General features: G+C 48.6%; 1 protein-coding gene and 1 non-coding gene across 2 annotated transcripts in view; one reads left to right on the forward strand and one right to left on the reverse strand.

Moving 5' to 3' along the window:
- Positions 1-10,597, forward strand: part of MTHFS (methenyltetrahydrofolate synthetase) — an 18,099-nt gene extending 7,502 nt beyond the window's left edge. The window contains exon 3 of the mRNA XM_024561787.3: positions 10,147-10,597. Coding sequence (XP_024417555.1) covers positions 10,147-10,376 — 230 coding nt within the window. The 3' untranslated portion in view covers positions 10,377-10,597. The remainder of the gene's footprint in view (positions 1-10,146) is intronic.
- LOC112306164 (U6 spliceosomal RNA) lies at positions 315-420 on the reverse strand. The gene has a single exon (XR_002974907.1). It is a non-coding gene; the product is annotated as a U6 spliceosomal RNA (small nuclear RNA).
- Positions 10,598-11,337: the final 740 nt, after the last annotated feature.

Raw genomic sequence — 11,337 nt, forward strand, 5'->3', positions numbered from 1 at the left:
CCAGCACTTGTTTGTTGACGTGTTATGATGGCCATTCTCACCCATGTGCAGTGGTATCTCATTGTGGTTTTAATTTGCATCTCTGATGGCTGGTGATGCCGAGCATCCTTTCATATGTCTCTGGGCCCTCTGTGTGTCTCCTTGGAGAAGTGTCTGTCTAGGTCCTTTGCCCATTTTTTAATTGGATTGTTTGTCTTCCTGCTATTGAATCATATTAGTTCTTTCTATGTCTGGGAGATCAAACCCTTGTCCGAGGTATCGTTGCAAATATGTTTTTCCATATGGTTCAATCCCTTTTCATTTTGATGAGGTTTAAAAATATGGAACACTACATGAATTTGCTTGTCATCCTTGCTTAGGGGCCGTCCTGATCTTCTCAGTACCATCCCAGTTTAGTGTACGTGCTGCTGAAGCTAGCACAGGTGTGTCCCCTTTTTCTTCACCAGGTTAAATAGCTTTTTTGAAGTACAAGCCTGATAATTGTATGTAGAATGAATGACTAATAGTAACTGCAAAGAAGGCAAAAAGGTGCTCCTGTTTCTTCTTCTTCTTTTTTTTTTTTAACTTCTAAAACTTCAAATTGCAGTGATTTTTCTCCTCTCATCTGAAAGAAGTTTAGGTTTGCCATATATTGGTACTTCTGATGGGCTCTGTTGGAGATTATGTGGTCGATATTCAGGCCCAGGTAGAGAAAGAAGGGCAGAGTTGAAAGCTGCTGGCTTATTGTGGTCAATTAGACATGCATTCAAGTGAGGGGATCAGAGAGCTAGTGATTGTAGCAGGCAGCTGCTGGGGAGAACTTTGCCCCTGGGAAGTTTGTTTAACTCTCTGTGTGTAATGGGACTGAAAGCACAGCGAGGTGATGGTAGTTAACACGGTTGTGTATTTAAAGTGTGCTGCCATTTTCGCACACTCAGTTCCTGCACAGGTCTGCTTCTGGGCCAGTCTTTCCCATTCACCCGCTTGCCTGTTCTGGAACCTGTGCCGTACTCTTTGAATTGACGTCGTATAATGGCTGTTGAATGCGCTTGAATGTTTCAGTGCCTGGTAGTAGTAGAAGTCGTGTCTCATTATTTTTATTTTAAAAATTTAGCTGACTATCCTTCCATTCATTTTTGAGATTAACTTCTAACGTTTTTTTGTCAGTTTCGCGCCCCAGATCCTCTGGAGGTCTTGGTTGGAATTGGGCTGCATCGTCGTGTCAGTTTGGAGGAAGGGACTTCTATGTGACAGGCGGTCTGCTCTGTTCCAGGAGTGCAGCCCTGTGTCCAGCAATTCAATACTTCCTGTGTGTTCTGTTGGTCGTTGTCCTTTTAATCATGTGGCTTCTGTACATTTTTTGTTAAGTATATTCCTAGTTATTTAATAGTATTTGTTGTTGCTAATTGTGAATGGAATCTTTTTCCATTATATTTTCAGGCTGGTTATTTTTGTGATAATAGGGAAGCATAGGAACATAGGCTCAAATTTCCAAGTGACATCAGGCATCTCTGAAGTAACTTTAAAGTTCTTTTCTTCAAAATTTTCTTAGGTTCTATAGAATCAAATTTTAGAAAACCCAATTTCTTAAGAAATTTGCATCTTCAATAACATGTTTCAGAGTGAGTGCCCAAAACTAGCTTTGTAAAGGATGCTGCTTTTTGGATGGACTGAGCAGTTTTCCCAGTGTCCAGCAGATGTCAGTGTTTTACAAATGTGTTCTGAGCTGGTGGTTTTGTCTGCAGTGTCCTGCCTTTATATATCCAAGAGACATTTAACTGTCATGCAGGGGATTCTGTAGATCATCCAAGTCAGTCCTTTCATTCTGCAGATAAGGAAGTAGGCCTAGATGGGGAATCAGCTGCCCAAAGTCACAGCAGTCACAGACTGATGCTGAAACATGGGCGGTGGAGTTTCTCAAGGCCCTCTCTCCAAACCACTGGTAAAAGGCGCTCCCCAGAGTCAAAGGGAAGAGAATGTGCAGAGTCCAATGTGGACGTCACATTTGGCGGAAGGGAAGCAGTGCTGCTCAGTTCGTTTGGATGGATAGATGTTTAAACATTTTCTATGAGTGAGACATTAGAGTCTTGGGTTATAATAATTGGGTAACTAAAAATAGTTGGCTTTTGTTACCAGAATGTATAATTACTGGATGTGAAAGTGACCTTTGATGTAATGTCCCCTTGTTCATACCAGCCGTCACCAACAGTCACCGGCCCTGAGCCCCACCTGTGCCTTCCCAAGTCTCTGCCTGTGCCAGCTCTGTTTTCACTCCCCATACACTCTCCCTGCCCCTCTGTGCCGACCCTTCAGCACCCTGCTTATTGTTCCATGGCGAGTGCAGTAGGCCGACTCCTCGGGGAGGTTTCCCAGGCTACCCCATCCCAGTGGGATGCAGCAGTTCCTTACCTCGTTCAGCTTCTTACCTTGTCACTTGTCTGCGTACATACACAGCCTGTCAGGAGTATCTGCTCAGGTTGTTACGTCCTAGAGTGTGAGTGGTTAGTTATTTCTGTGTTCTCTCTCGTTCCTCAGCTGGGATCTTCCATATGGTGAGTTGTTAGTAACGGGTGTTTATTAATTTGATTCCGTTGAATTTTTATTGAGCTGCAAATCTTCAGGATTTTTTTCCTGCTGCTTTCTCCCTGTCAAGGTATTCAAGCAGGTTTTAGGGAACATTAAGGGTTTCAAGTGCAAGTTTGTCCCCCAGTAGAAGACTTACCGAAGCAGATAACAAGGGTATTGGAGCGAAAAAAGCACTGGGAATGCACTGGTACAGGCCATTATATGAAAACCAGGTACTGTCATTTCACAGTAATAGGTTACTTTAGCCCAGGCTGGCAGTAATGGAATGTGTTCTAGACAGCACAGGCTCATAGGGGCCGAATGACGCATCTTGCTAGGGCGGAAGACGACAGCAAGCAGGAGAAATACCATGTGCCACGGAGTTTTGTTTTAGGTAAATGCACTGAACCAGAGAGTTTGCAGCACTTTCCAGTGCTCATTGAACAAGCCTTGGTAAAACAAATGCTGGGAGCCCTGGAGAGGCTTCCACTTCACCAGGCTGTTAGGCTTTAGGAAGCACGCCTCTCTAACTATTTACCGCTGTGCCTTTGAGAGCCTGTCTTCCACAAAGTGAGAAGAATAGAAATAGCTCCAGCAGCACCCACCTGTTTCTGGGTCTGAGGAGCTCGTTCCTCACCGCTCTTGGGAGTGAACCAGGCATTTCCTTCTTAAGCACACACCACATGACCTGGGCCCGGGGGGGGGGGGGGGGGGGGGGGGGGGCTGCCTGCCAGACACACCCGACTTCACCCCAGCACCTAAGTTCTTACTTCCCTTTGTTTTTTTAATTGTGGTAAAAAAAAAAAACCAAACACGTAACATAAAATTTATTGTCTTAACCATCTTTAAGTGGATGGTTCCGTGGTGGTGAGGCGTTTCCATTGCTGTGAAACCAGTCTCCAGGCCGTCTCCTCCAGCAGCCCTGGCCCTCTGCGCCCAGTAGCTCCTCCCCTTCCCCCTCCCCCGTGCTGCTCTCTGTTTCTGTGAATTTCATTGTTTCAGATACATCGTGTAGGTAGAATCATACAGTACTTGTCATTTTTGTGACCGGCTTAATTTGTTGATTGATTAGTTACAGATACACTACAAGGAATTGTCCTTAAAATTCCCAGAATTGCTAAGCTTTGATTCAGAAGAGGTCTGAAAAATTGAAGAGTGCCATCCACTCATTTTACAGATCGGACAGCCAGAGGTTGCCCAAAGTTAGTGAGAAACCGTAGGAAGTTCTGGAATTTCTTTTCAGTTCTAAGGTCAGTTGATTATCAGTAACAGTGAAAGTGTCCCAAGCTCTGACCCAAAACAAATGTAACATTTACAAAATGCCATTCGGGTAAAGCTGCTGCTGGTGATCCATTTATTGATTTAGCGTGTTGGGAGAGAAAGAGAAAACATTGATTTGTTGTTCCGCTTGTTGATGCACTCATTGGTTAATGCTTATATGTGCCCTGACCAGGGTTCGAACCTGCAAGCTTGGTGTATGGAGACACTGCTCTAACCAGCTGAGCACCCAGCCAGAACCAGCCGTTGTGTCTGCAGTAGATGGGTGCGCTGCAGTGGGCTGGATGCTGCAGGGAGAGTGCCAAACAGCCAAAACACAGGGCAGCCAAACAGCAGAAGGAGTGAAGGTGCATTTATAATACCGTTTTTTTTTAAAACTTGGCTTTCTACATTAGGTGGTTTAGTTGAATACTGCTTAAGAGCATTATGGATTTGCAGGGAAATAGATTTTTAAAAAACCCAATTTCATAGGTAATCAGAAGTCGAATGTATTTTATGACAGTAATCACATAAATGGTTCTGTTTATTACCTTGTGTGCTCTGCACTGTTTTACTGTGAGGAGTGATTCAAGGAGGTCATGCTTCAATCTGTCGTTTCTGAGGCTGCTGTGAGTTTAAAGCATGCGATATTGACTTCTGAGAGTTCTGCCACCAGAGATATCATGAATTATTGGTTCTGTGTTTTATTTCAGGATTTCAGCTTCTTTGTATTTTAGATACATGTTTGATGGAAGTGCCTGTGTCTGTAATCAGCCTCACGGCCCAAGGAGTGTGTGTGCAGCAATTGATTAAGTTGACATTTGATGTTAATAGCTTAGGGACTCTCTCCCCATCACAATGTGCTTATCCATCTTAGATTGTAGGCAGAAGCAACTTTGAGGGATGCTCCCTAGCTGACCGGTGGTGGTGCTGGGATTCAGCCTCCCACAGCCTGTCCAGAAGCCACCGGCACACTCAGCCCCCTGGCCCCCCGATCTTCTGCCTCAAGCCCACTTGCCCTGTCACCTTCCCTCCACCCCCTTACCTGGTCCCGCTTAACACCTGTTAGCAGGAGGAGCAGTGTGTGCTGTTGAGTCATCATCTGCCTGGGCAGCAAGCACTCTGCTGTCTCTTAGGAGCTGAGTATCCTTACGGATTAATGTGATCTCTCTGAGCACGACATCACTTTCCTCATCTGTGAAATGGGGATGAAACCCCGGCCTCCAGACTCACTGGTCTGTCTGACGTGCTCAGCAGCTGGACTTGCGATAAGAATGGGGTGTCACAGGGTGTGGTCTGAACAGGTAACTGAGTGTAGTCAGGAAACTAAGATGATTATGGTCTAGAGGTATTATTTTAATTGTCATTCCTCCTTTTATAGTAATTAGTCTGAGCTCAGTCCCCTTTGGGGAAGGTGCACAGCTCTGTTCCCAGAAGGCAAGGGAACAGATTCCTCCTCCTCGGTGGATGGTGGACCTTCTCACAGGACTGCTGCTCACAGCAGATTACACACACAGGGAGGATGAGGTGGAAGTTCATCTGAAGTTTATTACATGTGCCTCGGGATCAGACAAGCTAGTTAAAGGATTAGAAGGACCTCATAGGCATGGAGAAGAGCGTAGCAGGAGCCAGGACTTACAGGCAGGAATTCCTGGGTGGGTGTGGGACGATGACTCTGTTTAACTGGGGTCACCCAATGTGCTGTGAGGCAGTGTTGGGGAGGTGATCGGGGCACGATGGTGTTGGTCCTGCGCATCCAGTGAAGGAGTTCGGATGCTCTCTCTAAGAGATGGTGAGTGAGGGGCATTGTGATGAAGGTGCTTTCTAGGATCAGTTAGACCAGCAGCGCCTGGCGGCAGGCAAACCCTTCGGACTTGAGGACGAAGGGTGCGTTCGGAGTGATAGGTGGAGATGAGAGTTCCAGCTGTGGTGCAGAGGGCTCCTTGGGGGAGGAGGCACTGGGTCATGAAGTTCCTGGAGAGGAAACTGTGGGAGATGCGGCCACACACCCTGAGTGGGAAAGAAGAGGAAGGAGGAGGAAGGGGATGTCCGTGAGCAGCACGGGTGGCAGTGTGCCGGTTAGAGTGTTGCCTGCACTGGGCTCCGGGGCTCCCTCTTTCCAGCTTCTCTGCAGTGCTGGGCCGGTAGTCCACGGCTGGCCTGATTCTGTTCTGAAGAGTCCAGGGCGGGAATCTTGAGTCTCAGGCTTCCTAGGAGGTGTCTGGGCTCAGTGGCTGCCTCCTCAGCCAGGGTTTAAAAGGAGGATTCTTTGTGGAGTGAACTGAATCCTCCGTGCCAAGTGTAGCTAGTGCTTTTGGTCTCAGGAATAAATAAAACATTTACAGAGCCTCTTTCCTCATTTTCTTTCAGGACCTAGTTCCTGTGCTTTTTTTTTTTTTTTCCCCAGTGCCAATTCTGCATCTCAGGTTTGTTTTTATCTCCCCACTTGAATTATCCTTACCCTGGCGATTCCCTGTAGTTTCCTGTCCTTACCGTACTTGCCCTTTCTGCCACCTTTTAACATGGTTTCCACTCTTCCTGAAACTGCACCTGTGGGCCCGTGTGTGATCATAAAAGGCGTGATCTGAGCCCTGTGCAGGAGAGGTCACAGACATTTTTTTCAGGACCAGCCTTGTGAAGTAGGTACTGTTTGTAGCTTCCTCTTGGCCCATGAGAAGGTGGAAGAAGCACAAGAAGGATAGCTGGACCATGGCTCCCTGCAGACACAGCCTCAGGGCCCTGCCCTCCACACTGGGCGGCCGCCAGAGGGCACTGGCATTCCAGAGTCAGTGCCAGATTTAAAGGCTGCTTGTTTGAGCAAACTATGTGAGGGCTACCTGAGTTTTCAGAAGGTTAGCTTGGCAGGTTTGGAATGCAGAATCACACTGGAAAGCCAGCAAAGCCTAGGGAAAGGCACCCAGCAAACCACAACTCTGCGGAACAGTCTGGGCCTTGTGGAAAGCACTTCCAGGACTTGGGGCTGCAGTCCCCATGCAGCTGGGGCTCCTGGTGGGGGCACCCAGGATTAAACCACATCAGGAGGGCTCTTTTTGCCTAGTGTCCATGTCCTCTCTCAGTGAGCCTGTGGTAATCTGAAAATGGAGCTGTGCTAGAGGCTTGTAAAGAACGTGTGTGGCCCAGGGTTTTTCTCCTGTCCCTCAGCTGAGTTTTGACTTTACAGGGTGTTCCAAGGGGTCTTGGGTCAGCTTCTGTTAGTGGGGGTGGGCCAGGATGGGACCAGAGTATGCAAGGGGGGCTTGTCAGGCCTGTGCGTGATTGCAGGGCCAGCTGGCCCATTGCCTTTGGGGAGGGAAGGCATCCAGCATGGTGTTAGGCAGTGTACAGAGAGCCCAGGTGTGTGCACGTGGGGGAGGGGTGACGTGCGTGTGGTGACGGTGGTGGCACGGGAAGAACTTCTAGGGTGACAGCAGATGGATGAATTCTGCAAGGGATATAGTACGAGTTTCAGGAAAATACCTGAAGTCACCAAATAGCAGAAGTCAGAGGGGATCCTAAGGACCTGGAGCCAACGGAAGCAAGTTACACTGTTGAAGGAAGCAGCAGCAGTCCTATGGATTGGGGTCCCAAAACAATGCCCCAAATAGGGTGTCAGGACCCCTGCCTGTGAAAGGCCATTTCATAGCCTTTTGTCCATCGCCTGAGAATCTCAAAGCCACTCTTCTTGCCTAACAGTCATAGAGATCACTCGGAACAGGCAGCCATGCAAGGTAGTCCTTCTGTCATTCTCTTGTCCCATAGTGTTGCCCCCCGGTCCACACCCATGTACTTTGAAGTTAATGGCAGAGCTGACTGTAAGCACAGCAAGTACAGCAGACTGCTCATGTCCGTTTTCATCTTGTACAGTGGACACCTCACACCGGCTAGATAGCAGCTTCCCATCACCTCCTCCCAGCCCATCACGGTTCCCATTCCACCCTCTGTGAGTTTGGCTGCTATCAATTCCTTGGGTGGGTGGGGTTGTATAGTGTTTGTCCCTCTGCAGCTGGCTTGTTCCTCTCGGCCTGGTGTGCTCAGGCTTCCTCGTGCTATAGCATGTGACAGGACTTCCTTTTTCATGGCTGAGTAATATTCTAGCATGTACACCACATTCTGTTCATTCATTTGTTCTGTCGATGGACATTAGGTTTTTTCTGCCTCATGGCCATTGTGAGCAGTGCTGTTGTGAACACGGGTGTGCAGGTGTCTCGGCAAGATCCCCACTTCAGTTCTGGATAAACATGCAGAAGTGGGATTGTTGATGATTCTGTTCCTGATTTTTTGAGGTACCTCCATAGTGTTTTCCATAGTGACTGCACCTTTTTATATTCAAGGGACAATGCACAAGGGTTCTGGTTTCTCCACATCCTCACCAACATTTATTATATTCTGGGGTTTTTTTTATGGTCATCCTAACAAGTGTGAGGTGATAACTCGTGAAGGTGATGATTTATATTTTCCTGATGATTACTGACGTTGAGCATCTTGTCATGGACATTGTCTTTGGTCTTTTTTTAGAGAAATGTCTCTTTGAGTACTTTGTCCATCTTTTAAATTGGGTTATTTGTTTTTTTGCTCTTGAGCTAGCTGTAGGGGTCTCTCTGACTGATTTCTCAAGCCTCCATGCTCCTGTCTGAGGAACTCATGTTTCCCGTCATTCCTCAGCCTCATCCTCTGCCCTGCTGTTCCGTCTCACCAGCCTGCTCCTCTCACTGTTCCTGTGGTTTTCTAAAATTACTCACACCCAACTGAGACACGTCCTTAACAACCCCGGTCACGTCAGAGTTCCCCCAGGCCCTCCCTGACCACCCAGCCAGCGTGGCTCTTCCTCTGCTGAAGGCTCTAGTACTTCCTGACTTTCGCTTTTGAGAAATTGGCAGAGCCTGCTGCCTTGCTTTGCAATGGATATGACACATGCATATTTTATGTTCACTGACCTTCAACACCTCCTCTCTCCAGGACCTTGCAAACCACCTGCCACACTCTAAGGAGGCAAGAAGCCTCGGAAAAGGTCAGAGCTGCACCGTAGGCCTGTGTGTGCTATGCAGCAGGAAGAGGACGAGGAGGGAGCAGAGTCTTGAGGGCACAGCCACTGTTCGTCCCAAGGGAGAAAGATGAGCAGGATGGGGACAGTGAGGAAAGAGAAAGGCCAGCAGTGACCAGGGCCTTTTAGCAAGTTGGGATTGGAACAGACAGCAGGTTTACACGAGACGGTCGTGACTGTGACCTGGGATGCACTCTGCTGGGTTTTGGCAGGCAGGGGTGTAGACAGGTGTGTGCTGGCAGCCAGAGAGAAGGTGAGTTCCCCTCATGGCTCCACAAGCAGTCAGAGCAGCTGCTGCGAGCGGGGCCCCTCTGCTCGGAACAGACTCTGTGGCTTCCAGCCTGTGTGGCCTTGCCAGCCATGCTGCAGGAATGGTGTGTCCAGGATGGCCTGTAGGAGGCCAAAGCCCAGCACAGGGAGGCCAGAGGGCAGGCCCTGGGTTGGAGATGTGACATGGCACTTGAGTTCTGTGATGTTGCCTGCCAGAGGCTGGGGGACCACTTTCGGGGCCTCCCAAATCCATGCAGGTTCTCCATGTTGTGACCTTTGTTGCCCTCTTCATGCGAGGCCCCCACACCTCTCACAGGTCAGGGTTTTACAGCCTCCAAGACCCTGCCTTCTGCCTTGCCCCAGCAGCCTGCTGGGTTCTGATGTTGCCATGGCCAGTTCTGGTCCCTGTGTCCCTGGGTCCCTGGGGGGCGTCCAGCAGGGGGACCAGTTATGGGGCCTCAACCTTATACTTTTGGGATATCCCTGAGTAGAGCAAAGCCCGCCCTCATGGGACAGCCTGGCTTCACCTCGCCATGGGGAGGGAAAGTGGAGAAGGTGGCTCGGTCCCCTCACCAGCTGCCCCTGTTCCCACTGCATGACAAAGCACTGTCCCGTCTGGCTTCTTCCTGACCCTTTCCCGCTTCTCCGGTTGTCATGGTCCTGAGGCCCTGGTACCCCAGCCTGGCCAGTGTGTAGAGTCGCCTGGACGCTTAAAGAAAGGAAAAAATAAGTTCTCAGGCTCTGTCTCTGGAGCAACTCTTGAGCTAGGTGTGGCCAGGCTTGAATCTGACGTTTTGGGACATATTTATTTACCTGGAGAAGTGGAGAGGCGGGTGATGGGCTTACTGAGGGGCCAGGTCATATTTTTTTCTCCTTATCCCTACCCTGTCCTTTTTGGATTTTCCAGACTGACTGCGTGTCATCTTAGAATTCAGAGGAGGAATAGACGTCATTAAAAAACAAGCCAGATTTGAGAGTGGCCAGTCTCTTTCAGAAACCGTTCACCGTTGTGCCTGTGTTCCTCTTCTCCACAGGGGGACTGGACCTCATCTTCATGCCGGGTCTCGGGTTTGACAAGGAAGGCAACCGGCTGGGACGGGGCAAGGGCTACTACGATGCCTACCTGAAGCGCTGTGCACAGCAGCATGCAAAGCCCTATACCATGGCCTTGGCTTTCAAGGAGCAGATCTGCCTGCAGGTCCCAGTGGAAGAACATGACGTGAAGGTAGACGAAGTACTTTATGAAGATGCCTCAGTATCCTAAGACCTGCTGACTGCAGCCAGATAATCAGAGTTTTGTACCGAAGAGGCAGTGCACCACAGACTCTTCCCTTGTCGGAGATTAGCTGAAGCTGCACACTGTCGGGAGTACAGGCTACATTGTTTCCAGTGTAATTATAAAGTACCTAACATAAAGCTCCATCTTTAAAAATTAATACACTTGTGAACAGTAGAACATTAATTAAAATAGAGGCTATCACCATAGGATTTGAGCTTCATTTTCTGGCGTGACCGTGATAGGTTGATCTTTCTGCTTTTCAGTTTAAGTTAAATGTTTATGAGGAGCTGCTCTGGCTCAGAGTGAGAGGAAGGCAGGCCATCCAGAGCGGACGCCGTCCCTGAGGCCTTCCCCGGCCTGCTCGGTCTGGCAGGTATGTGGAGGCTCCGTGATGATCTGTTGATTTGTGGTGTTTGCTTCATGTGCAAAAAGTTCCTCAAGAATATTACTTCCCGTACTTTGGTACATACCTGGACATACAGTGTTTGACACTTTTTTTTTTTTGGATGAATGGATTGAACACAGGGTATTTTCACTTAAAACATGGATCCATATATTTTGCACGATAGCTTATGATTTGATGTTTTATGCACAAAAGTGAAAACACGTTAAAAACGTCAGTTGTCCTAAAATAGGATTTTCATAATACAGTGTAGTGTAGATGTGAGGGAGCAGCTTCTGTCAGCTACAAAGTGGTATTTCTGTGCTGGTCAGAAATCTGCTGTATAACTTCCACCTGAGTGTCATGTGAGACATGGGTACAGCGGGTGCACTCGGGTCTGAGCTGGCTGCACAGTGAAACAACCTCCTGAGCTGCTGCTGGACTGGCAGCCTCAGCGCCGTGCACTGTTGTACCAAAAGGGAGCGTTCCCAAACCTCTGCCCCACCTCGTGGGTGCAGGAGGATGAGGACGCCACTGGCGGGGACCCAGGTGCTGAGAGTCAGG

The sequence above is a fragment of the Desmodus rotundus genome, chromosome 10 (genome assembly GCF_022682495.2).
Source record: "Desmodus rotundus isolate HL8 chromosome 10, HLdesRot8A.1, whole genome shotgun sequence".
In the NCBI taxonomy this organism is placed as follows: domain Eukaryota; kingdom Metazoa; phylum Chordata; class Mammalia; order Chiroptera; family Phyllostomidae; genus Desmodus; species Desmodus rotundus.